Source organism: Bos mutus, chromosome 1, assembly GCF_027580195.1.
Source record: "Bos mutus isolate GX-2022 chromosome 1, NWIPB_WYAK_1.1, whole genome shotgun sequence".
NCBI lineage: Eukaryota > Metazoa > Chordata > Mammalia > Artiodactyla > Bovidae > Bos > Bos mutus.
The window spans coordinates 126,516,328-126,542,610 of record NC_091617.1 but is presented as its reverse complement, the minus strand read 5'-3'; the positions used below and the strand labels follow the sequence as shown (position 1 = coordinate 126,542,610).

At 46.3% G+C, this 26,283-nt stretch overlaps 1 protein-coding gene across 6 annotated transcripts in view; it reads left to right on the top strand.

The window, feature by feature from the left end:
- Positions 1 to 26,078, top strand: part of PXYLP1 (2-phosphoxylose phosphatase 1) — a 117,095-nt gene extending 91,017 nt beyond the window's left edge. For 4 of the 6 annotated variants that reach the window (XM_070375461.1, XM_070375449.1, XM_070375442.1 and 1 more), the window contains 4 exons: positions 8,968 to 9,126; positions 9,986 to 10,112; positions 18,437 to 18,576; positions 23,661 to 26,077. In XM_070375461.1, the coding sequence (XP_070231562.1) occupies positions 8,968 to 9,126; positions 9,986 to 10,112; positions 18,437 to 18,576; positions 23,661 to 24,598 (1,364 nt within the window). In that variant the 3' untranslated portion in view covers positions 24,599 to 26,077. Of the gene's footprint in view, positions 1 to 8,967; positions 9,127 to 9,985; positions 10,113 to 18,436; positions 18,577 to 23,660 lie in introns of all 6 variants that reach the window. The other 2 variants (XM_070375472.1, XM_070375468.1) reach the window with 1 other exon arrangement.
- Positions 26,079 to 26,283: the final 205 nt, after the last annotated feature.

Here is a 26,283-nt window from a genome sequence, read left to right as displayed (position 1 = left end):
TAACACCAAAGAAGTTATCCCACTGTTGTGAAAGTTCTGACCCCCCACATCAGGCTTCCCAGCCTGGGGGTCTGGCAAAGGGATTGGGAATCCCCAGGGAATCAGACTTTGAAGGCCAGCAGGATTTGATTGCAGGACTTCCACAGGACTAGGGGAAACAGATTCCACTCTTGGGGGGCACAAACAAAATCTTGTGCACAGCAAGACCCAGGGGAAAGGAGCAGTGACCCCCACAGGAGACTGAACCAGACCTACCTGCTAGTGTTGGAGGGTCTCCTGTGGAGGTGTGGGTTGGCAGTGGCTCGCTGTGGGGACAGGGGCACTGGCAGCAGCAGTCCTGGAAGGTGCCCCTTGGTGTGAGCCCTCTTGGAGCTCACCATTAGCCCTACCATAGAGCCCATAGACTCCACAGCAGGGTCTTGCCAGGCAAGAGTACTGGAGTGGGTTGCCATTGCCTTCTCCTGAATAATACACTAGAAGAATCAATAGCAGAGGAGCTGAGACAGAATTTCTGAAAGACAGAATGGTGGAAATCAGTGCCACAAAATATAATATAGAAAAAATAAGAAAAGAAACAAAGACAGCCTCTGGGACAACATAAAAACACACCAACATTTGTATTATAGAGGTCCCAGAAGGAAACGGAGAAGGCAGTGGCAACCCACTCCAGTACTCTTGCCTGGAAAATCCCATGGACGGAGGAGACTGGTGGGATGCAGTCCATGAGGTCTCGAAGAGTCAGACACGACTGAGTGACTTCACTTTCACTTTTTATTTTCATGCATTGGAGAAGGAAATGGCAACCCACTCCAGTGTTGTTGCCTGGAGAATCCCAGCAATGGGGGAGCCTGGTGGGCTGCCGTCTATGGGGTCGCACAGAGTCGGACATGACGGAAAGCGACTTAGCAGCAGCAGCAGCAGCAGCGGAAGGAAAAGAGAGAGAGGACCCGAGAAAATATTTAAAGAGTTAATAGCTGAAAACTTAACTAAAATGTGAAAGGAAATAGTTAACCAAGTCCAGGAAGCACACAGTGTCCCAGCCATGATAAACCCAAGAAGGAACACATTGAGACACATAGTAATCAAACTGACACAAATGAAAGACAGATAAAGAGAATTCAAGAACCTTTTGAGCTTTGGGGAGGAAGAAATCGCAGAAATCAGGTGACAGGACTAGGGGTGTTTAACTTATAAGAAGGTGCCTTAAATAGTTGGGTGAGCTGAACTGTTTAAGGGAATGATGGCTGCAGAGCTGAGTCAGGACAGACTTGAGTGATGCAAGGGTGAAGTGACTGCAGTCGCTTAGGAAGGTGACCAGCCCAGGCTGAGGTCCCAACAAGGGTGAAGCAGACTCTGGAGCTAGGAAGGTGAAAAGCAGGTGGTGGGGCCACACCTTGGCCCCACCGAGTTCTTTGCTGGTCCAGTCAGTGGTGAGACCTGTGGGGCAGCTGAGCCCAGAGTGGTGGAGACGGGTCAGCCAACACTTGCCCACCTGCCCTGGGACACCTGCGGATCCTAGATACCTGACTTCAACCTGCCGGGGTGTCTGTATAATCAGAGGAGGAGTTGATCACTAAACAACAGCCGGATAACTAGGGCAGGGATGGCAGGAGGCAGGGCTTCTGGGCTCACCTGATCCTTCCATGTGGGGAAGCTGTCTTTCCTGGAAAGGGCCTTTATTGACCCAGTTGGCTAGTGCCAGGTCCCATCCCTGGGACCAGCATGGCAAGGACAGGGTCCTGGAGAAGGGTCATGACCACCCCCACCACAGCATGGGGTTGACCTGGGAGAGGAGCCGTCTACAGAAGGGAAGGAGAGGTAGTGCTCTGAGCCAGGAACGGGCCCACAGTGCTCCATCAGGATCTCCTGTAAAGGGCAGCATACAGTGGGTTCTGAATGCTAGAGCAGGTGGGAAGAGGCCTGGAAGCAGGTAAATTCTTGTCCCCTGCCCGGGGCCAGAGCCCCCATAGGGAGTGAGGAACTGGAGATGGTGGGCATGGGCTTGGTGCCCTGGAAGAGAGGCACTGACCTGTCTTCGTGAAGTCACGGTGATTCCCAGGTGATGACCAGCTGCACACACACAGCCCGCTGAGCATGTGGAATAACTAAGGGGCCTGAAACCAAGGCCAGACAAGAAGGAGCTCGCAGCCTAGGGGCTAGGGTCGTGATCTGACCCTGACCCTGGACTCGTTCTTTCTCTCCTGTCCTCTCTCCCATGGGGGTCTTCAATAGAATAAATAAAAATTAAAAGAAGCAGTTCATTGTTGGATGAAACATCTCTCTTCAGACGTGTTCATCAAGTTGGCTGCTGAGCTGAGACTTATTGATAGATGGTATTTCTTCTGAGCCTCTTCTTGATCACTCTTGTGGTGACTTCCCAGTATCTCCTCTATATCCGGTTTGTTTCTGCATTATTCCTACACCCAGACCCCCAAACCAACCCCCAGGGTGTGCAGAGGCACTGTGACGGAGAAGGACATTTCCCCGTATGCTTTCTGCTCCCGTTTTCTTATTTAATACCTTACCACCCTCCTCAACAGGATTGACAGCAACCAGAGTCTTTTATTCTCTGAAGAATTCCCAGTAGATGCTCAATAAATGTTGGATAGCTGGATGGGAGATGCCTAAATACCAGGACTGGCAGGTCAACAGGCTTACAGGGCAAGTGACCCCAGGCAAGTCCCTTGACCTGCCTCTGCCTGAGATTCATGCCTGACGGATGGTTGCTCTTCCTAGGATGAGGTGAGGTATAAGGCTGGAAAAAGCAGCACCAGCCAGTTTGGCTTGAATTCTAGTCACAGCTACAGGGATGTTTGGTAATGAGGCCCATGGATCCTTCCTCTGTGCATTGAGCGATGGGGGGGTGGGGGTGAGACAGGGGAGAGGCCTACATGAAACAGCATCTGATTGTCTTACTCTCATTCTAAGAAGTTTGCTAGTTGCTTTTGCGTGTGAGGGAGCCCAAGGGACTGCTTTAGAGGTCATGTTCTCTGCCATTCTTTGACCTTGAGATGTCACTGGCATCTTTTTGTACAAGGTTTATGGATGCGATGATGGGATGAAAGTGATTATAGATGCGATGAACAGGTACAGCAGACATAAATGGGAGAGACTCATATCCCAGGTGGCGTATGAAGTCTTCTATTGGGAAATCACACCACAGAGAAAACATGTGCCCATTGATACCGAGTTAATTATTAATAAAAGGTGTCTCCTATTGCGTCATTGGTTGGCCACAGCGATACAGTGGCCCCAGGGCACTCATGTCTGTTCCTGGAACTTTTTACACCTACATGACACCTCGTTATTCTTCCATCTGTTTGACTGCCCACTGTTCTTTCTGATGCGCCTACAGTTCCTTTTTCTTGCCCAGTGACATATGAGCTGCGTGGGATCAGCAGAGTTCCTGCGTGTCCTCAGGGCAGTGGAGGAGCTGGGGAGGCCTGCCAGAAGAAGCCGCATCCTCCAGGCCCAGGATGCTCCCTTACACCTAAGTCTGCCCTTAGCCCCCTTTTTGCTGTAACCTCACATCGCAGAAATGGGGGTGGCAGCTCTCTGGGATCTCTCTTATAATGGCACTAATCTCATTCGTGAGGATTCTACCCTCTTAACTGAATTACTCCCCAAGGCCCCACCTCCACACTGGCAGTTAGGATTTTAACATGTGAATTTGGGGGAGCATGAACACAGCTTGGGCTTCCCAAATGGTGCAATGAATGGTAAAGAATCCACCTGCCAGCACAGGAGATGCAGGAGATGCAGCTCGGTCCCTGGGCCCAGAAGATCCCTGGAGTGGGTAATGGCAACCCGCTCCAATATTCTTGCCGGGAAAATGCCATGGGCAGAGAAGCCTGGCAGGCTACAGTCCATAGGGTTGCAAAGAATTGGACATTACTGAGCATGTCTGAGCACAGGACAGCAAACACTCAGCTTATAGCAGTTCCAACAAGCCTTACCCCACGTGCTTTGAAATAAACCAGCAAACTGTGAGGACTCTGGGATGCTTAGGGACCCATGCCCCTCTGTCCCAGGGTCACTCGTATTATGTCTCCTTAGCTTCAGCTAAGTGGCCCAGATTCAAAGGGAGTGTGCCCACAGGCATGGCCAAGGGGCCAGCACCTGGTACTGCTTAATAAAAGAGCAGAATCAAGGACTGAGGGGTGCCAGATGGCTGGAAGGGCTGGGTCATTAACATGCTGCCTTAGGACATGTACTTCCCCCCCCCACTTCTTTATTTTATTTTTAAATTAATTTATTTATTTAATTGGAAGCTAATTATGACATGTACTTTTATTGTCCTCTTGCTCTGGCACAAATTCTCCCCACCATGGTAAATGACCTTTGGACACTTGAGCTGTGTGTTAGCAGCTCCAGACCTTCCTAACTGTTAGGAAGAAAGTGGGTTTAGGACAAACTGAAGGGCTTATTTAGTTGGTGAAGGGCCAACTCTAGCTGTGGTTGTTGTTTCATCATAAGTAATGAATGAAAATATGCTTATTGAAAAAAAATATCAATATATCTAGACATGATAGAAATATACATGTACTTGTATACATATAGAATGTAGATAATATGTAACATGCTTATTGTAAATACATATCAGTATCTACGTATGTATGTGTGTGGATTTATAAAACAGTGTAGACAGTCACAGAAAAACAAGTGAAAATACTTCTTTAAACCCCATTCCCCAAAGCATTTTTGGGGAATCTCCTTGTAGACATTTTTCTGTTCATTTTCATAATAAAAATGCCTATATATTCATATACTTATGGTTAATTTTTTCTTTCCATGAAAAGGATTATGTAAATATCTAGTGACTTGGTTTATTCACAAAAATCAAAGAATCTTTTATTAATTTTTCATTAATATTTTCATTAATATTCCACTGTGGGTGTTACATTCTGTTCTGCTGATAAAAGATATTTAGTTCATTTCCCTTTTTTGTGTTCTTGTATATAGTGCTGCAGTGAATCTCTTTGGCCATATGTCTTGGTGATGGGAATTGATATTTTTGTTGAACAGATTCCAAGAGATAGAATAATAGGGTCATGGATAAAGTACATGTAACATTTTGGTGGTGACGCAAATACTCCTTCCCAAAAGTCCTTTCAACGTCCTCTCTCACCTGAAGTATAGGGAAATGTAGGTTTCAAACCCTGGCCAATACTGATATTGTTGTTAAAATGTGGATTTCTAATCTGTTGGGATGGAGGGAATCTTATCCTATTGTTTCATTTGTATTTTTAAAGTATGTATAATATTGAACATTTTTTGTATGTTTATTGCCCTGGGATTTATTTTTCTATAATTAGCCTGCTCATATCCCTTTTAATTTTTCCATTTTAGGAGATTTGTGCACTTCAAATATTAAATAGTTTGTTATATATGTTGTAAATATTTTCTTCTCGGTGGATTGCTTATCTTATACCTTTGTTTATAACATGTTTGCCAAAGGGAAACTTTAACTATTAGGAAAATTGTAGAAGTAGTTAGGGAATTTAGGTTGATTTAGACTGGTGATTGAACCCTGTTTTAGCTATTTTTCAAATGTAGGCATTTATATAATGATTAATAAGAAGTTAAATGATTCATTGTTGTTGTTGTTCAGTTGCCAAGTCATGTTCAACTCTCTGCAACCCTATAAACTGCAGCACGCCAGGTTTCCCTGTCCTTCACTATCTCCCTGAGCTTGCCAAAATTTACATCCATTGAGTCAATGGCCATCCAACCATCTTATTATCTGTTGTCCTCTTATCCAGTATCAGAATCTTTTCCAGTGTATCGGCTCTTCACATCAAGTGGCCAAAGTATTGGAGCTTCAGCTTCAGTGTCAGTCCTTTCAGTGAATATTAAGGGTTGATTTCCTTTAGGATTGACTGATTCAATCTCATTGCTGTACAAGGCACTCTGAAGAGTCTTCTCCAACACCACAGTTCAAAAACATCAATTCTTCAGTGCTCAGCGTTCTTTATGGTCCAACTCTCACATCCATACATGACCACAGGAAAAACCATAGTTTTGACTATACAGACTTTTGTCGGTAAAGTGATGTCTCTGCTTTTTAATACGCTGTCTAGGTTGGTCAGCTTTTCTTCTAAGGAGCAAGCATCTTTTAATTTCACGGCTGCAGTCACCGTCCACAGCGATTTTGGAGCCCAAGAAGATAAAGTCTCTCATTGTTTCCATTGTTTCCCCATCTATTTGCCATGAAGTGATGGGACCAGATGCCATGATCTTAGCTTTTTGAATGTTGAGTTTTAAGCCATCTTTTTCATGCTCCTCTTTCACCTTCACCAAGAGGCTCTTTAGTTCCTGTTCACTTTCTGCCATTTAAGAGGTATCATTTGCGTGTCTAAGGTTGGTGATATTTCTCCTGGCAATCTTGATTCCAGCTTGTGATTCATCCAGCCTGGCATTTGCATGATGTAGTCTGCATGTAAGTTAAATAATCAGGGTGACAATACGCAGGCTTGACGTACTCCTTTCCCAATTTGGAACCAGTCTATTGCTCCATGTCCAGTACTAACTGTTGCTTATTGACCTGTGTACACGTTTCTCAGGAGGCAGGTAAGGTGGTCAGATATTTCCATCTTTTTAAGAATTTTCCACGGTTTGTGGTGATACACACAGTCAAAGGCTTTAGTGTAGTCAGTGAAGCAGAAGTAGATTTTTTTGGAATTCCTTTGCTTTTTCTATGATCCAATGGATGTTGGCAATTTGATCTCTGGTTCTTCTGACTTTTCTAATTCCAACTTTTACATCTGGAAGTTCTCCGTTCACATACTGTTTAAAGCCTAGCTTGAAGGATTTTGAGCATAATCTTGCCAGCATGTGCAATGAGTGCTGGCAATTGTGTGGTAATTTGAACATTTTTGGGCATTGCTTTTCTTTGGGATTGGAATGAAAACTGGCCTTTTCCAGTCCTGTGGCCACTACTGATTTGCTGACATATTGAGTCAAGCACTTTAACAGCATCATCTTTTAGGATTTGAAATAGTTCAACTGGAATTCCATCACCTCTACTAGCTTTGTTTGTAGTCATGGTTCCTAAGGCTCACTTGACTTCACACTCCAGGATGTCTGGCTGTAGGTGAGTGCCAGAGAGGTTATCTGGGTCATTAAGAACATTTTTTGTACAGTTCTTCTGTGTATTCTTGCTACCTCTTCTTCATCTCCTCTTAATGACTCATGGGCACACCTATTTTCACATATTCCCTCAGTTGGTGATGGTAAAAATACAACGATTGTTATTGTAGGTAGTTCTGAATTGGGAACTCTTTGAAAGATTGAGTACTACTAAACTAGGAGATGCACTTACAGCTGCTTGTAAATAATTGATAAAATGTGTGAACCAGGACTCATTTGGTTGAAAGGAACAGAAGCCCACGTGAGACTAGCTTAAGTAATAAGCAGACTTTCTTGGCTTACAGAACTGGGACATCGAACGGGCACTTCAGCCACATCTGGACTCAGGGCCCAGAGGCTGGATGTCCTCAGATCTTCCTTCCTCTTTCTCTCTGATAATTCTCCTCATTTATTGCTCTGGCCACTGCAGGCAGAGGCTGTCCATGGAGGGACAAATGACTGGGGCAGCCCTGGGTTTCCGTTCTTAGATATCAGTGTCCAGGAGAAAAGGAGTCCCCTCCTCTTATCTGTATTGTACTTGACATTGTGATTGGCAGTTCAGCTGAACCACATGGCAGGGAAGGAGGGGTTCCCCAACAGAAAGAGGGGTGCTGTCTGGACAAGCATAACAGACTGCAGTGTCCATCCATGACATCCAGCAGATGGGGGTGGGGGAGAACCTGGCCTGGGGACAGATGGGTGACAGTGAGATGTCTTCCCTCCAGCAAGTACACCTTGGGCAGTTGCCTCAGCCTTGCCTTGGGTCTGTGGCTCTCTTCACTGTAAAATAGTCTCTTGAGAATTAATGAGCAGATACCCATGCTTGGGCTCAGGGGGCCCCAGAGTGCAAGGCAGATGGTATTAAATGAGATATGGCAGACACATGTCTAGCACTTCATAGGCACTCGGTAGATAATGGCTTTCTGCCTAAGTATTTACCAGAATTCAAAGGGGGTTCAGAACGAAGTAATCAGATTGCTTCCTTCACCACTGTGGGTGAGGCCCCCTCTCTCTGGGTGGCCCACCTGGTGTCACATAGGTAATTATTGACAAGGGGAGGGGGAGGGTGTTGAGAAAGAGGCAGGGCTTGGAGGGGACTCAAGGCTTCCCTGGTAGTCCAGTGGTTAAGAATCCATCTTCCAGTGCAGGAGACATGGGTTTGATCCATGGGTTCGAGACATGGGTTCCCTGACCAGGGAACTAAGATCCCATATGCCACAGAGCAACTAAGCCTGTGTGCCAAAATTAGAGAGTCTGCACACTGCTATGCGGATCCCATGTGCTACAACTAAGACCCAATACAGTCAAATAAATATTTTTAAAAGATAGTTATATATAATTATGGGCTTACCAGGTGGCTCAGTGGGTAAAGAATCTGCCTGCAGTGCAGGAGACACCAGACATATGGGTTCAGTTCCTAGGTCGGGAAGATCCCCTGGAGGAGGGCACAGCAACCCCCTCCAGTATTCTTGCCTGGAGAATCCCATGGACAGAGAAGCCTGGCAGGCTACAGTCCCTAGGTTGCAAAGAGTTGGACATGACTGAAATGACTGAGCACAGCACACATATATAATTATGCCTGATTTGTGTTGTTGTACAGCAGAAAATGGCACAACATTGTCAAGCAGTTTTCCTTCAATTAAAAAATAAATTAAAAAAATTTTTTTTAAAGAGTGCTTGAATGGGAAGCTGACATTTTGCTATTGATGCATTGAAGTCCAGCCTAATTCTGAGAGAGAGGTGAATTCCGGTGAAAATCTAGCTGCCCTCTGGGGTCCTCTAACTGGCATGTGTCCTCCATGATCACATGTTTCCTGACCTACTTTGCTTTCCCTGCAGTCCACCTGATCCCAGTGTTGGCAACCAAGAATGGAGTGACCAGCAAGAGTCGAAAGAGAATCATGCCTGACCCGGCAACGGAGCCCCCCGTGATGGACCCGGTATATGAAGCCCTTTTGTACTGCAACATTCCAGGTGTGGCTGAGCGCAGCATGGAAGGTAGGTCGGCTGTGCAGCCCGACATGGTAGCATCTTCACACAGCATCTAAGGAGCTAGACAGCCGGGACTGCAATCCTACAGTCACCACTGGGCTGTGCCCTTGAATGAGTTCCCAGGTCTTAGTTTCCTCATCTGTAAAATGGGTATAACAAGTCATCCCTACTCACAGACAGGGCTGCTGGGACGAGTAAGTAACTGCTTTGAGCAGCATGAGGCACATAAGAAGGCCTCCACAGTTGTTTGCCATCATCCTGATTTTCAGTGAGAATGAGCAGAAATGTGGCCTTGAAGGGTTCTAGGGGGTCACCCTAGGCTCAACCCTTTCCCAGGTGGGCTCTCTCAGGGCTTAGAACTCCCAAATCATACCCTGATGGTGTCTGACATTAAAGGTGTAGGAAAATATGATTTCTCTGTTGACTTCTGGTTTTCTGAAAGTATATCAAAGAAGATGTTGAGTATTTATCTCTTTCTGCCCAGTCTTGTTTCACGAGAGAAAGATTTAAAGCAGAAATCGTGGTTTCCAGTACTTCCATGGGCCTCCCCCTAGTCTGTGGATGTGAGTGAGGCTACCTGAGCAGTCTTGCCCCCACTTCACTGATCTCCAGCCCCCAGCCACACCCCAAAGCCTCCCTGTGAGTGCTGGGACTCTGGGGCATAAGCAGCCTTCTTCCGTTGCTCTGCCCTTCCTTGTGAGGGAGTCAGAGGGCCGCCCTCGCTCCAAGCCAGCATGGCACCCTTCCACCATGGTCACCCCTCCCGGCCTCTGCGAGCTGCAGGGATAGACTGTTGCTGAGTGACAACCAGGCAACGTGCTTTTCTCACGCAGGCCACGCCCCACAACGTGCTTTTCTCACGCAGGCCACGCCCCACATCATTTTAAGCTGGTCTCTGCGCACGTGTTCATTCGACACGGGGACAGGTACCCACTGTACGCCATTCCCAAAACGAAGCGCCCGGAAATTGACTGCACTCTGGTGGCTAACAGGTAAATCGTACTTTTCTTAAAAGTCATTGAAAAGAACCTCTTTTCAGATCAAAAGAGTGGCTGGAAAACTATTCAAAACAGGATGACAGGGTGGGGGAGTGGCCTGCGCACATCCCGTGGGTACTGTTTGCCAGGATTTGGATCTTCAGAACGATCCTGCAGGGTAATCCCATTTCACAGTTGAGAGGACAGAGGCCCAGAGAGGTGAGGACACCTGTTTGAGGCCACACAGCAGATAAACTGAGATTTGAGCCCTGGCCAGTCTGCTATCTACAGTCTCCCTTCCTGCTGTTGTTTAGTTTGAGAAACAGTTGAGACATGGTGCAGTGAGCACTGGGCCAGGAGTCCTCAGACCCTGGGAGTGGCTGTTCCACTCAGGGCTGCAGGTATGTCCCTTACTCTCTCTGGGTCTCAGCATTCTGTTTCTGAAATGGGGATGCTGCTGCTGACCATGCAGAGTTGGGGTGAGGAGTAAATGGGATGAGAAGGCTGCATATCACCAGCTGCAAAGTCATTTACAGGGAAAGCATTACGTCAGGCTTTTCATTCTTCACAGGAGGAGAGACAACCTGCTCTTGGATGACAGCCTTTAGGATGAAAAATACTTGAAAAGAGAGGAGAAGTGTGCCTGTGGAAATGGCATGGTTCTAAAGTGAGAGGCACGGTTAGCAGTAAAGCAATGGGCCAGGCCTCAGCAGGTGTGTTGGGATCTCACTATCTCCCAGGCAGAGTTTACTGAATGAAGGGAGGAGACGGGGAAGTACTCCGTGGGGAAGATGTTATGGTGATGGAATGCTGTGGGTACCAGCCTGGTGGAACCATTGCCTCCCAGCAGCCAGGGCTGTCCATTCACAGTGGACTGCAGTGTGAACCCAGGAGTTCCAGGCTAACCCTTTGCATCTCAGCCTTCTTATTGTCTGATATCACAGGAAAGATGAAGTGAACCATTTTATGTAAAAACATCATGAAATACCACATGACCCTAGGCTTTCATTTCCTGCTGGATGTCACAAAGCTTGAAGCCTAGGAATTTGTGTCTTCTTTTCTGTGTTCAACAAGCATGGATGCATGTCCTCAGGTCCCACAGCCTGGAAAACCTCCTGGGTGGAGTCCAGCCCGTGTGCAGTCATTGGCTTTCTTCCTCATCTCTAGCCCTCTGCGGAGCCTTTCTGCTGGGACCCTCTGCCCCTGCCCACCACTGCCTGCCGGCTCTTCACCCTTCAGGCCTTTGCACCTGTGGTTTGGCTTGCTGGTCCCCTCCTATAGCTCCTCCAAGACCCTCTGAGATGGCACCCCTTCCAGGAAACCTCTCCCACTGCATTAGGGGGTCTTCTCTGCTTGCATCAGGCACCACCACTGTCTCACTCAACCTGAAAAGAGGGATGTACAGGAAGAGCCTCAGAACAAAATATTTAATGACCAGACCTTAACTAGCCTTATGTTTAGGGCAGGGCTAGAGGCCACTTGCTGTGCTGGATGTTGACCCTTTAGTTACTGGGCTGGAGCATCCAGGGTGATGGGAAGGCGGCTAGAGGAAGTGGCTTCTCTCCTTCGGCACAGCAGAGGTTCAGTGTGTTAACAGCTGACTCAGTCTTGTCATTGTACAGGACTTTGAACAACCCAGGGACAGATGGACTACTGGGCCTCTGAGCTGGCTGGACCCAGATCAGCCTCACAGGCTTTGTGGGAGGTACCCTGCGCTAATGGGCAGCTCTTAGCTTCTGCTCACCTTTCTCGGGCTGGGCTTCAGATTCTCGGGTGGGACAATGGATCTGCACCCAAGCCAATCAGCTGATGCTGGAAGGCCCCTGGGCACCCTGAGGGCCCTGGGGGCCATCTGGCTATTCCCAGGAAAGGAGCCCACTTGGCAGGGCCGCTGGGCAGCAGACTAGCCTCCTCCCTACCATCAGGCTCTCCTCCCAGCATCCTTGTTTCTGCCCTCCCACACCACTGGCTCTGCAGGGCATTGGGCCTTACTCATTCTATATCACTGGTGCCCAGCCCGAGCCTGGTTGTTAGACTGGGTTGGTTGCAGAATGAATTCAGGAGCCCAATAAGAATCACCGGTCATCATTGTCTCTCATGCGTCTATCATAGTAGATTTGAGCCTCGGCTGTGAAATCCTGGTGAGGTCTAACTGCGCAGAACCTGGTCCCCGCTGAGAATTTGAGCAATGGTGTTTCATTCACTGCAGCAGCCTGGAGTCTCCCAGGCCTGGCCTTTTCTCCTGTCCGAGTGGTTGTGGTCACAAGGCCAGGTCAGGCCCAAGGGCCCCTCGTTCTGCAATGGCAGGACCCGTGACGAGGCCACTTCTGCAGCTGCCACCTGAGCGGCACAGTTCCCAGGAGCCAGCTGCCCCAGCCACCTCTGCGTCATTTCCTTTGGTCTTGACTTTTTGGCCTAGTTCTACTATTTTAGTCCACATTCTGTATTTTTAGGAGCTACTTTCAGTCTTTTCTAGAGAGTGGATAGAATGTGTGCTGTGTGTATGCTTAGTCACTCAGTCATGTCTGACTCTGGGTGACCTTGTGGACTGTAGCCCACCAGGCTCCTCTGTCCGTGGGGTTTTCCAGGCAAGAATACTGGAGTGGGTTGCTGTTTCCTTCTCCAGGGGATCTTCCTGACCCAGGAAGATCTGCATCTCTCTCTTGTGTCTCGAACATTGCAGGCAGGCTCTTTACCCACTGAGCCATCAGGGAAGGTCTATTTTAGTCCACATTCTGTATTTTTAGGAGCTACTTTAATCTTTTCTAGAAAGTGGGTAGAATATACACGTTTAATTAATTAATGGGATTTAATGAATTCCATCTTTTATAACAATAAATGTTGACTTGTCATTATAAACACACATTTAGCGTAAGAGTGAGGAGGTGTTCCAGCAAAGGGGACCCACTCTGGGACTCTTTGTCCCCTGGGACTGTGGATCTGGGTCACCAGCTGGGCCTGCTGCGTTCCCAGGTGCCAGTTCATCTTCACGAATTACTAATTTTATAGCCTCCTCTGAGGCAGAGCATTCTGAAGTGCACCCTTTACTCCCATCTGGTGCAGGAGACTTCTGGGCTGGCAGGTGGGGGTGCACTGAGCTGAAACAGCAGGGGCCAGACACCCCAATGTTTCCCTTTACAAGGACACCTCCCATGACTCTCAGAGTCTTTATAGTGGAAGCTGCCTCTTCATGAGTAGTTGTGGGGCTCAGGAACATTGTCCTGCAGGGAGGTGGAGGTCGATTTGAGAGGGTAGCATGTAAACGGTAGCTGAAGCTGTGGGCTTGAATGGTATCACACACAGAGCCTGTGGGGTGAGGAATGGGCCAAAAACAGAGCCCTGAGAGCACCAGCCAATTATAGCACAGAGAGAAAGAAGGGTCCCTGAAGGAGATATAGAAGTTGCAAACAGGAAGAAGGTAAGAGAGTGATGTTATAAGAGCTGAGGAAGGAGAGTTTCAGGAAGGGGGAGTGGGGAGGGTAATCACATCAAGTAGAGCAAAAAGGCCCAGAAAACCAAAGACTGAGAAAAGTATATTGTTTATCTTTTTAGCATTTTACTTTATTAATACTATAAAAAATAAATTCTTTAATTGGCATAAACTGTAAAAATCTGTGGCATGAACTTGTTCTGGTTTCCAGCCATGCAAGCTTTTTTGAATTGCTTTTTTGAATAAACAGCATCACTGGTCTTATACCTCTCTCTGCTTGTCTTACTAGTCTGTGCAGAACTCAATAATTGCTCAAATGATGGCTAAAGCACAATACATTTTCTTATATGTGTGTGGATTAGCCTCAGGGCTTCTGTCTAGAGCTTTGTGTAATAAATAGGCGTGAAAATGTATATAAAATGTAAGTAAGAACTCTGAAGCAAATAGTTTGAAGGCTTAAGATGGTAGCACTGCTGGCTCTTTCTGTTTTCAATGTGAAAGTAGATTTCCAATGAGAATACAATAACATGGGTATTTCCTGAAGAAAAATTCCTCATCACAGATACAGTCATTTCTGTGCATGCTGTTATAATAAGGAGAACCAAGGAGAATTCTCCGATGGGCCAGTGGTTAGGACTCAGTGCTTTCACTGCCATGGGCCCAGGTTCGGTCCCTGGTCAGATAACTAAGGTCCTGCAAGCTGTGTAGCATGGCCAAAAAATAAAAATACAGGCAGCCCTCTACATATGAACCTTTAAGTTTCGAATTTTCAAAGACGTGAACATGTGTTCGCATGTCCAGTCATGTAAGTTCGTTCACGTGTCTGCCGTACATTGTCATGTGTGTGCAACCTATACAAGTTGTGCTTTTGTGTACTTTGCTATATAGAGCACAGTAGTTCAGTAGCTTTATTTCAAGCCCAGGATGTCTGGAATCAAGAGTAAAAGCTGTGGTGATGTAGCTGGTACTTATCTTACTTTTCAAGGTACTGTATGGTAAGAGTAAAAGTCTTTATTTTTTGCATTTGTTTTTATGTATTATTTGTGTGAAAAGTATTATGAACCTATTACAGTACACGACTCTATAGCTGATTGTGTTAGTTGACTTCTTAGGCTAACTGTTGGGCTTATGAATGTGCTATCAAACTAGAACTCATTCGTATGTAGGGGACTTACTGTAAAAAATAAAACGGGGAGCCAGGAATGCCTTGCCTTAAATAACAGAAGTTTATCTCTTGCATGAAGGTCTGAGATGAGTATTCTAGGTTGTGTAATTTTCCTTGATCATTCAGGGCCCCAGGTTCCTTCCAGGTTGTTGCTCCCGCCATGCCCTAGGGAGGTGAACTTGACTGAACCTGCATTGCTGCCCTGGGCACGTGTACTTGACTGAACCTGGGTTGCAGGAGTGCCTGAATCGTGGCCAGAGGGAAGGAAGAGAGTGTGAAGGGGGCACACCCGTGATCTGAAAGCCTAAACACAGATTGGCATACATCCTTCCATTCCACTGGTAAATACTTAGTCATGTGACTCTACTTAACCGCTAGGATCTCAAAAATGGGATCTAACCAAGTTCCCAAGAAGCAGAGAATGGTTTTTAGTATCTAACTGTTAAAGAAAAACCAGAGCTGAAGAGCAGATAAAGCATTAAAAACAGATCTTATTGAGGAGTTTATACAATAGGGATAGAACTGAGCTCAGTTCCAGATAGAGCATAGACAAGGGGGGCTTTTTAGCCAAGGAGCAGGGTGGGGGTCAGGGGAGGGAGAGTTACTAGGAGGACACATCAGGGTGAAGGGGTTCCAGTTAACTGACTCCACGGCATTCCTGATGAAAGCAGACCCAGGTGATCAGATACAACTGGGGTTGAGGAATTTGATCAGGTATCAAGGGTGATCAGCTACCAAGAGTGGGAGATTCTGGGCTTCCCTAGTGGTCCACTGGTAAAGAATCCGCCTGCTGATACAGGAGACATGGGTTTGATCCCTGATCAGGGAACTAAGATCCCACATGCCTCGGGGCAACTAAGCCCATGCACCACAACTACCGAGCCTGTGTACCTGGAGCCTGTGCTCTGCAGCAAGAGAAGTCACCTTAAAGAGAAGCCCCACACTGTAACTAGAGAAAAGCCTGCATAGCAACGAACACCCAGCACAGCAAAAAAAAAAGAGTACGAGATTCTGGCTAAACTGACTTTAGCAAGATTTTTGCTACAAATGGGCAATGCAAAGACAGGTATAAATCCAAAGATCAAGGCCTGGTTGGGAAGAGAGTTCAGAGGAGACTAAAATTTGACCAAAGAGAGTCTGTCATATAAGTAAGGCTCACTTACGACTGCCTTTATTTTTAATATTTCCATTGAAATCTGGATATTTTAATAAACCATGGGAACTTTCTATATTCATTGCTACAGATTATAGAAAGCTTGGACTTTTCTTGAAGCATCTAAGTGTGGGGCACTTCCCAGTTGAATTCATTTACATGTGTTTTTGAGGTATCTACTGTGTGCTAGGGACCCTCTCACTCCAGGTGTGGAGCGGTATATGAGGTGGGAAGAACTGATCTTGGGAGGCTGTGGGGCGGCCTCAGCTGTGATGGCTTGAAGCAGGAATCTCAGTTCCCCTACCAGGGTTTGAACCTAGGCTGCTGTGCTCCCTAGTTCTTGTCTGCTTTGAAGAAAGAATTCAGCAAAGAGATGAAAAGTAGTGAGATAACTAAAATGTTTATTAAGAGAGCATATATGTGCAGAGGAAGCATGGGCTGGCTCAGAGAGAGAGTCCTGTGCTTTTGGAGGCAGTTCTTCCGGGTTTCCCCTGGCCGGTCATCTTGCTTTGTCTGGCTTTAAGTCCATAATTGGTCTGGCTAAAGGCCCTCCCGTGTGTGCACGTGCATCTTTTAGCCAGGATAGATTCCAGTGCAGAGGTCTCAGGGAAGTTGACAGAACATATTATGGTCTAGCACCCCCTCTCCTAAGGATCCGTTCTTTGCATGCATAGTTTGGGGGTCTCTGACCTCAAGAAAGAGAAATATGTGGTCTCTTTATCTTTTATCCAAGCAGGACTCAGCTTCCTCTTGCTCCTGCTTTATCTTTATCTTGAAATATCTGTCTTCAGGAGACAGATTACAGCCGCTCACTCTGGGGCCCATATATCTCCTGCCTCAGGACCTGATCATTCAGATCCAGGACAGGCCCAAGGACTCAGGTTACCTGGTCCTCTTCCTGATTAAAAGACTCAGTCTTTTGTTATATTATCCATAAGTAAAGTTTTTCTTCCATGAATTGTCATTTTTCCATATCAGAAACAGGTTTCCATGAATACAGTTAGATATTAAAGCATCATTAAGCAATCAGATTCCCTGAAAACCTGGGACCTCCCAGCAAACACTTTGAGTGGGGAAATTTCATTTCTAAAATTGGTAGCAAAGCTTTCTTGGATCCTCAGACATCACCAACCTGAAATAATGGCCTGGAGCAGAATATCTGACTCCTGTTGATAGATAGCCTTTGTTTATGTGGATTCATTTCAGCAGCCTCATTATCAGTCTGGACATTTTATTTCCCAGTTTGCAAATATATATGTGTTTCAGCCTCAGGGAAAATAACATCCTCTGTTTTTATGGAAAGCCATAATGTCTTGTAGCAATACAGGGTGATTTATTAGACTATACACTGTATGTCAGAATTAGCATTCTCTAAAACATATTTTTGTAATGGTTTTTTTTTTTTAGCTTTATGTTTTCGAAAGATAATAAACCCATTTTTGCAGCCATTGTAAAAGCATTGCCAAAGTTAATTAGGTTTTCAGACAGCAGGGGTCTGCCATTAAACAATTTATCTTTGCTTCTTTTCATGCTGCTTTAGTTTAGTTGGGAACTACTCTATCTGTCCACCTCTGTTTAGCTGGACAATGTATAAACAGTCATAGGCCATTTCATTATTCAAGGGAAAGGTGTGTATATTCATAGATCATCTCATTATTCAGAGAAAATGTATATATATATTCATAGGTAATTTCATTATTCAGGGAAATTGTGTATTTGTGATTAGACTGATAAATCTTGATTTACCACATGTGACTTCATGGCAGAAATATAAATAATATAAATTTCATAAGATCTCATACATAACCTGTTTTTTTCCCACTCTTCATTATCACCCCACATGCAGTGAGATACCATATGTGCAAAATGCATAGTGAGCTGTAGAGATATGGGTTATCCTGATCAGTTAATTTTTTTCACAAGAGATTTTCCAGAGGTCATGTAAGTGAAGGATTAAAGGTTACCCCAGTGAAAGTTGGGTGGCCTTTTCTAGGAGGAAGAGGCAGCATGTGGAAAGTCTTGGAAGGGTGCAAGAACAAGTGTGGGGTACTGAAGGCAGATGCTATGTGTGGCCAGAGAACAGCACTGGGGAGCCCTGGGCCTCAGAGTCAGGCAGGGCCAGAGTAGGCTAATGGGCGCATGAGGCTCCTTGGAACGGAGCCAAAACCTACTCAGGGATGCAGGGATAGGAGAGAGGAGCAGAGCAGCCCAGGACGGCACATGGGCAAGGGCAGGGGAAGGAGAAATCGAGGACGACCCCCAACCTAGGCTTGGCTGCCTGGTAAGGTCAGTGGCCTCCTGGAGAGGGAGACAGGAGCGGTGCGGGCTGGGGAACAGAGTGCGTGAGGTCAGCGCTAACCCCCACAGGGCTTGAGAAGATGGGCACTCGGAGATGGCAGGGGCTCAGGCTGGCCTTACTGAGTCGGGGGTTTATATGTAGGTGTCAGCAGGCGAGTAATCGTGAGCTGGGAATGTACTATTATTGCGGGTGAGAAAGGGCATGGCTCACTTGGGATACTGCTTGTTGCAGGTGAAATCGTTGTGGACTTTTTCAGAGCACGTTGACCGCCAACTCTCTGTTGTTTCTTTAGGAAGCCGTATCACTCTAAACTGGAGGCTTTTGTGAATCACATGTCAAAAGGACCTGGAGCCTCTTTCGAAAGCCCCTTGCACTCGCTGCCTCTTTACTCCAGTCACCAGCTGTGTGAGATGGGAGAGCTCACGCAGACAGGTCAGTACATCGACCATTCCTCCACTTACTCTACCACCCACTCCCGTGTGTGGTAGACGCGAGCAGCGGGCCTCGGGTGAGACGCTGTGGGCGCGAGGGTGAGTCAGCACTAGGACCTGAAGCGGCTGAGAGCTCACCAAGGTATCTCGTTAAACATTGCTTTTTAAAAATACATTTATTATTTTTGGTCGCACTGGGTCTTCACTGCTGTGTGCAGGCTTTCTCTAGTTGCAACACGTGGGGGCTACTCTTCATTGCACTGCACTGGCTTCTCATTTCAGTGACTTTTCTCACATGTGGGCTCAGTAGTTGTGGAGCACAGGCTTAGTTATCTAAGGCATGTGGGATCTTCCCAGATCAAACAAGGATCAAACCTATGTCCCCTGCTTTGGTAGGTGGATTCCTATCCACTGCTCCAACCAGGGAAGTCCCATCTGATTTCTACATATTAAAAATAGCCTTTTCTCTTATTATTAAAAATATATATATTCATGGAAGAGAAAGTAGGAATGACAATTAGGCAAAAGGAAGACGAATCTAAAGCACTCATAATCTCACCAAAGAAATTAATAACCATTAGTGTTAATATCCGGAGAAGGCAATGGCACCCCACTCCAGTACTTTTGCCTGGAAAATCCCATGGATGGAGGCACCTGGTAGCTTGTAGTCCATGGGGTCACTAAGAGTTGGATACGACTGAGCAACTTCACTTTCACTTTTCACTTTCATGCATTGGAGAAGGAAATGGCAACCCACTCCAGTGTTCTTACCTGGAGAATCCCAGGGACAGGGGAGCCTGGTGGGCTGCCGTCTATGGGGTCGCACAGAGTCGGACACGACTGAAGTGACTTAGCAGCAGCAGTGTTAATATCTGTATGCAGTCATGGGTATGCACACACACACACACACTCATTCTCACAGGTTGTATCTTCCTCAGCACTATTTTGTAGCCCACTTTTTCACTTAATAATGTATTGTGATAATCTTTCCCTACCAATATGTGTTCATCAACAACATAATTTCTGATAGCTGCATATTCTTCCACTATGGATAGGCCACGATGTATGTAACCAGTCCCATATTCTTAGATACTTAAGACGAAACAGCGAAAAGGTTTCAGTGCCCAGATCTGAGGGACATGCATATGGTAGAGCCCCACCACACATGGAGCCTGCAAGTGTGTTCCTCACAAAAGCCATCTCTCCCTCTGCGGCCCTGCTCATACTACTGTGCAGCCAGTACACTGTCAGCATAGGTTGGTGAGTTAACTGTGGGTTGGCACGAGAAAGAACTGGTGCCCCCGAGAGGTTCCAGCTTCCTGTCTTCAGTCTGAGACCTCAGAGGACCTTTGTGTGGTCACTGGTCTTTCTGGAGGAATCAGGATGACCATATTTTGTTTCTTGATCCACCAGCATCTTAGGACCTCAGCTTTGATGGAAAGAAGGTCCATCAAACCCCATTGGTTTCCCCATGTTTTGAAAACTATTATTATTGGGGAGAATGATAGTAAATGACCAAGTGGGGCAAGATGAAGGCTCTGGAGGACTAGCCTTGAACAAGGAGTTTTGTCAAAAGCTTTTGCTAATTAGTTCCACATGCGCAAGCTCTGCATTAGTTTAAAGCAGGAGTCCTGGGATTTCCCTTGTGGTCCATGGCTAAGACTCTGTGCTCCCAACGCAGGGGGCCCGGGTTCAGTCCCTGAACCGGGAACTCTATCCCACATGCCACAACTGAAGATCTTGTATGCTGCATCTAAGACCTGGAGCAGCCAAATGAATAAATATTTTAAAAACAAATAAATAAAAATAGAGGAGTCCTTCTCCTACCAGAACCAGAGCCCCCTTTTATTAACAAGTATTTTGTGGTGCTCTCTGAACTATCCCAAAGTGAAATTCAAATATAACCGTTCTATATACATAATTTTACAAAACAGTTATATCAGGTATCCTACCTGTAATATGAAGTAAAAACAAAAGGAAATGATTTTATTATGTAATTGTACATATCTCACTATAAATGTTTGATCACACCTTTGTTAGAAAAGAGAATGAAGTAATCAATTGCTTGCTCGTAAGTGTAGATGGGTGTGGTGACAGCTGCAAATGCAGACTGATCAAAGGATGTACATTGATGACACTTAATACCCCGTACATTGATGACTCTTAATACCCCGTATATCAGGACATGATTTATTTGACAAATGTGATCAAGACAAAAGACAGATGTCCCTTAATTTATTTCTGGAAAATTCAGTAGATGTTGATGTTATGCAAAAATGGTTTTATGTCTGTAGACACAAAAAAACAGTTTTGAAATTGAAGTATTAAAACTTCAAGGATTAAAGTATTAAAACTTGAAGGATTTTCACATATGGGAGTATCTTGTACATTCAAAAGTTATTCAGAACAGAGAACAGTTCCTCGTGAAGACTGTCCAGCCCTTGGCCCCCACCCACAAGGGGTCAGCAATGTTCCTCCCCATGTTACCATGACAACCCTAACCCTCCCTGAGGACAGAACTGTGCTTGCTGAGAACCACTGGTGGTGAGTAACAGAAACCAACTCAAGCCAAAAAGAAAAAAAAGGACATTTATTATAAAGACTGAGGATGACTCACAGACTCTAAGGGCAAGAATATGACTAGGCCTCCAGAGACTGGTCCCAGCGATAAAAAAGCCGTCTGTCTCTGCTGCTATGGTTTTGCTGTGTGTCTGTCAATGGAGACAGTCCTGGCCACATGTAGAGATGAACTTACACGGTCACGTTCTTGAGAGAATCTGATGGCGTCCTTGAGGGTCAGTGTCCATCAGCTGGCTGGGAGGTCAGGGTAATCGCATCAAGTAGTTTACTCATTCCCATCTTTCTTTCCAATTGACCTATTATCATCAGTGTTTTTCAAATTAGCCTTGCCGGAGAAATCTTATTTGTGGTAGTTTGCTCCTATTCCCTTGGTCTCTTTTAATGGTCATTTTTATCTATTTGAAATTTTGCATCGCTGTTGGAATAATCATTTATAAGTGACACACTTTGGGGACCTCACAGGAACCGTGTAAGATGCAGTTGGTCAATAGTGTCTACTCTGTCCCAGGTGCTTTAGCAGCTGCCATGTGTAGGGCAGGAGGGCGACTGGATGGCACGGCATGGAGGCCCCTGAGGGTGCTGCTGCCAGCTGCAGGTTCTTACAGAATAAACACAGGCTTTGGAGTAGACAGACCTATGAAGTGGGGCATGTAACATATTCCCGACAGAGCTGGTAGCCAGTTGCATTTGACAGTGTGTGTAAAGCGCTGAGCACAGTTCTAGCACATGCTAGGCTCAGCAAATGCAGCGAATGCCTCAGAAGTCCAGCAGCCTGTGTGAACAGGAGGGAATGGTTAATTTCACCTGGGGGAGAAAGAGAAGGACAGAAAAGGAATTATAGTATTGGAGTCAGGATGAGGATTTCACTGGGAAGAGAAAGGGAAGGACAGGAGCCAGGTTGTGAAGATGCAAGTTGTGTTTGGAGAGAAGGAGACACCCTGAATGGGTAATATTTCGGCATGAACATGTAGGGAGAAGGTGATGTGAGCCGGGACTAAGAGCACAGGTTGGGCCCACATGGGAGCTGAAGCTCTGGCTCGGCCACATCTTAACTGTGAATGGCTTGGGCCTCAGTTTCCTTCTGCTTTCTTTGTTGGTTTTTTTTGTGAGGAATAAAGGAGAAAGGTCTGGTGGCCTTTCATAGGTGGCCTCAGAATGCAGGGTAGGCCCAGAAGAAACTGGGGGCCAGACACAGATTCTGGGTGTTGGCCCCTCTGTGCAAGTCATTTGGAAATGCTAAGACCTGTCCCAGCCCAGATCTCTGAGGGGACTCTGCTCTCAATACTCTTCATTCGGAGTAGGATCTAGATAGCCTTCATGTTATTTTTTTCCCCCTGAGCTGTTCCCCTTCCTGGGCCAACACTGTTCACTCTGTCCCACACATTTCAGCCTGAAGTTGTCTTATCTTTTTGGTTGGGCTTTTCAGACCAGTCGGGCATCTGAATAAGTGGCATCACTGGTCACAGGGCCTGCCCGTGGTTTACACTCAGGGAACTCCGATCTCACACTGAAAGGCCATCCCAACATCCTGTTGGCTGGAGAGTGAGCTTGCTCTTATCTTGGATTGCCTTCTCCTACTTGAGATAAGGCTTTTTCAGTGTTTGTTTTTGTTTTTTTTTTTAACTGTACTGTGGCATAGTTCCTGTGTGTAGTTCAAAACTGTAACTACTAAAGGGAAACTTAAAATTCATGCTGCTACCCACGTTCTATCACCACCCCCCATTTCTGTGCCCCTGTCACCCCCAGATAACCATCGTGTGCCTTTCCAAAGTTTCTTTATACAAAACACAGGCACCTGCTTACATAACGTTCTTATTTTCCCCCTCATTTTAATTTAAAAGGAGCATAGTAAACACGCTGTTCAGCAATTTTCTCTCTTTTTTTCCCCCAAATATTCCATCTAGGTACCTGGGAGATCATTCCATATCTGTGCAGGGAGAGTATCCTTGCTCATGGGCAGGTAAAGGGCAGGACTGGGCAGAATGGACCCAGAAGGTGAGCAGAGAGCCTTGGGCTGGGAGAATAGGGAGTATGGCGTGAAGAAGGGAACTGGGCAGCCAGGATTTGACTTGTTCTCCTTGCCTGGCTGATTTCTGTGAGCTCCAGGCACTCTGAGGAGATTTGTCCCTGGGCAGGAGAGAGAAAGCTCTCCTTAGGCTCTGTTACCTCCCGCACCTCCCCCAGCAGGCTGGTCTTACATCTGAGCCCCACCAGTCACAACCCTCCTCCAGAGGAGGGACTGAGGCAGACAGATGGTCCCTGTACTCCCTGGAAAGGTGTGGGTCCAGAGGACAGGGCCCCACTCTGCTCATCCCTTTGTGCGAAATCCCCTTCAACATGCTGGTGGGAGCCCCTTCTGGAGGGTCCCTTGCAGTGGAGGCCAGGCTCGAGGATGTAACCATACAGTGTCTGAAGCCTTCCAGCATTGGGCGCGCCTCAACTCCCCTGGCTGTCCCTTTCACTGAGCTGGTAGTGAGGCAAGCGTGTGGTGCTCTTGTGTTTCAGGGGTCGTGCAGCACCTGCAGAACGGCCAGCTGCTGAGGGACATCTACTTGAAGAAACACAAGCTCCTGCCGAGTGACTGGGCTGCAGAGCAGCTTCACTTAGAGACCACTGGCAAGAGCCGGACGCTGCAGAGTGGGCTGGCTCTGCTCTATGGCTTTCTGCCAGATTTTGACTGGAAGAAGGTTTATTTCAGGCACCAGCCCAGTGCTCTGTTCTGCTCTGGGAACTGCTATTGCCCACTGAGGAACCAGTACCTGGAGAAGGAGCAGCGTCGGCAGTACCTATTACGTTTGAATAACAGGCAGCTGGAAAGGACCTACGAGGAGATGGCCCGGATCGTGGACATCCCCACCAAGCAGCTCCGGGCTGCCAACCCCATAGACTCCCTGCTCTGCCTCTTCTGCCACAATGTCAGCTTCCCCTGCACCAAGAATGGCTGTATCACCATGGACCACTTCAAGGTGATCAAGACGCATCAGATAGAGGATGAGAGAGAGAGGCAGGAGAAGAAGCTGTACCTGGGGTACGCGCTCCTGGGTGCCCACCCCATCCTGAACCAAACTGTCAGCCGCATGCAGCACACAGCAGAGGGCAAGAAGGAGGCGCTCTTCACCCTCTACTCTGCTCATGACGTTACTCTGGCCCCGATTCTCAGTGCCTTGGGCCTTACGGGAGCCAGATTCCCACGGTTTGCGGCCAGGTTGGTCTTTGAGCTCTGGCAGGACAGGGAGAAACCCCGGGAGCACTCCGTCCGGATCCTCTATGACGGTGTTGACATCACGTTCTACACTTCATTCTGCCAGGACCACCACAGGCGGTCTCCCAAGCCCATGTGTCCCCTCGAAAATTTAGTCCGCTTCATCAAAAAGGACATGTTTGTGGCCCTGGGTGGTGGTAGTACCAATTATTATGAAGCATGTCACAGGGAAGGGTTCTAAAAGGTACACGATGCAGCGCTGAGAATCTATGCCAATTCAAAAGGATGGGAAGGTCCACTTCTAGTTCTGTTGGCTGCTAAAGTTACAAGGTGGTTTTTAAAGGCCAGAAATCATGCTTGGGGCCCACGTGGATTTGGGGTTGAACAGGGCATATGTTACTGTAATTAGGTACGTGAGTAACTTGAGACACAGTGGTCAGTTCACAGAGAAAGGAAGGTACTTTATTCCAGCGAGACTTTACTTGATGCCAGAATAATATTTCAGTGCCCAAAGCTGCCATTTCAAATGTGTATTCTTTAGATCTGCCTTGGTACTGTGTGATGGAATCAGCAAACTTCAGCCAAAGCTCCTCTTCATCTGGGACAACCTCACCTTGTCCTTGTTCAGTGAATGGTTTCCTGAAGTGATTCATTTAAAACAGGGGTGGGCAAACTTTTTCCATAAAGGGCCAGATAGTAAATATTATAGACTCTGGACCAAAAGGCCACCTATAGCGCCTGTCACAGCAGCTCGACGCTGCTCTTGTAACATGAAAGCAACCACAGATGACCCATGGATGAGTTAAGCATGGCTGTCACAGGCCACACAAAAGAGGCAGTGGGCCAGCTGTGGCCTGAGGGCTGTGGTTTGCTGACCCCCATTCTAAGAACCAGGCTGCACTACAATTGCACGTTCAGCACTTTTTGAGAGAACCAGTTGAATACCCAGAATTATTCAGTGGTGCCTCCAGTAACCTGCTAGAAACACAGAATCTGGTCTGTATCTGACATTATAACAAAACTTGAGGGGGAAACAAACATTGAATCAGAATGAATCATAAAAAAATTACTAGAATAATACTTGATGTTCATGATGATTGTGGTATAAGATAGTTTTGAGTATGTCTTCGATATTTGTCTGCTGTAGTCTGTTTGCTGTACATGCTGAAATCTTTGTATTCCATTTAGTATTTTTATAGTCTAGGAAAATATTTTCTAAGACCAGTTTTAGATGTGCTCTTATTCCTATGAAATATTCAATTTACTGTGTCTGCTTGGTGGTTAGAAGGGAACTAGAAGCTGAATTCAGGCACTTTCTCCCAATAAAACTAATGATGGCTCATTCCCTTTGACAAGCAGTAGAATTGGATCAATTTTTAAACCATTTTCGTCAGTTTCAAATGGTAAATTCAAATTGATTTTTAAATAAGTTTTTGGAAGAACTTTGTTACTAGATAGTTAAATAATCTTTATAAGGTATTTTATATATTAGAAGCAATTATAATTAAATCTGTGATTTCTGCCTAAAATGGTGCTAGTTCTGTGCAAAGAAATGTAAAGTGAGATTCTCCAATGTCGTTGCCATTCCAGCCTTTTTTGTCTGTTTTTGTCCAGTGTTTCATTTGAATACATCTGTTTCTATTAATAAATTTTTGAAGAATATTCATACATGTAACTCATGGTTTGTACCTATAAGTCACTGTTTCTTTTCAAGTGAGTTTTAATTGTTTTATCTTAAATAAAAGCATTTTAAATTAGAAAACTCTACAGTACACATGGGGAAGGGAGGCCAGTGTGACTAGCAACGGGCCAAGCCGGGCCTGCTAGGGTGACCGGAAGGGACAGAGTCCTGCCCTGGGCCACAGAGGGGCTACAGCTTCCTTCCCTGACAGGAGCATCAGGACTTGGTGGTCAAGGGTGTGTCAC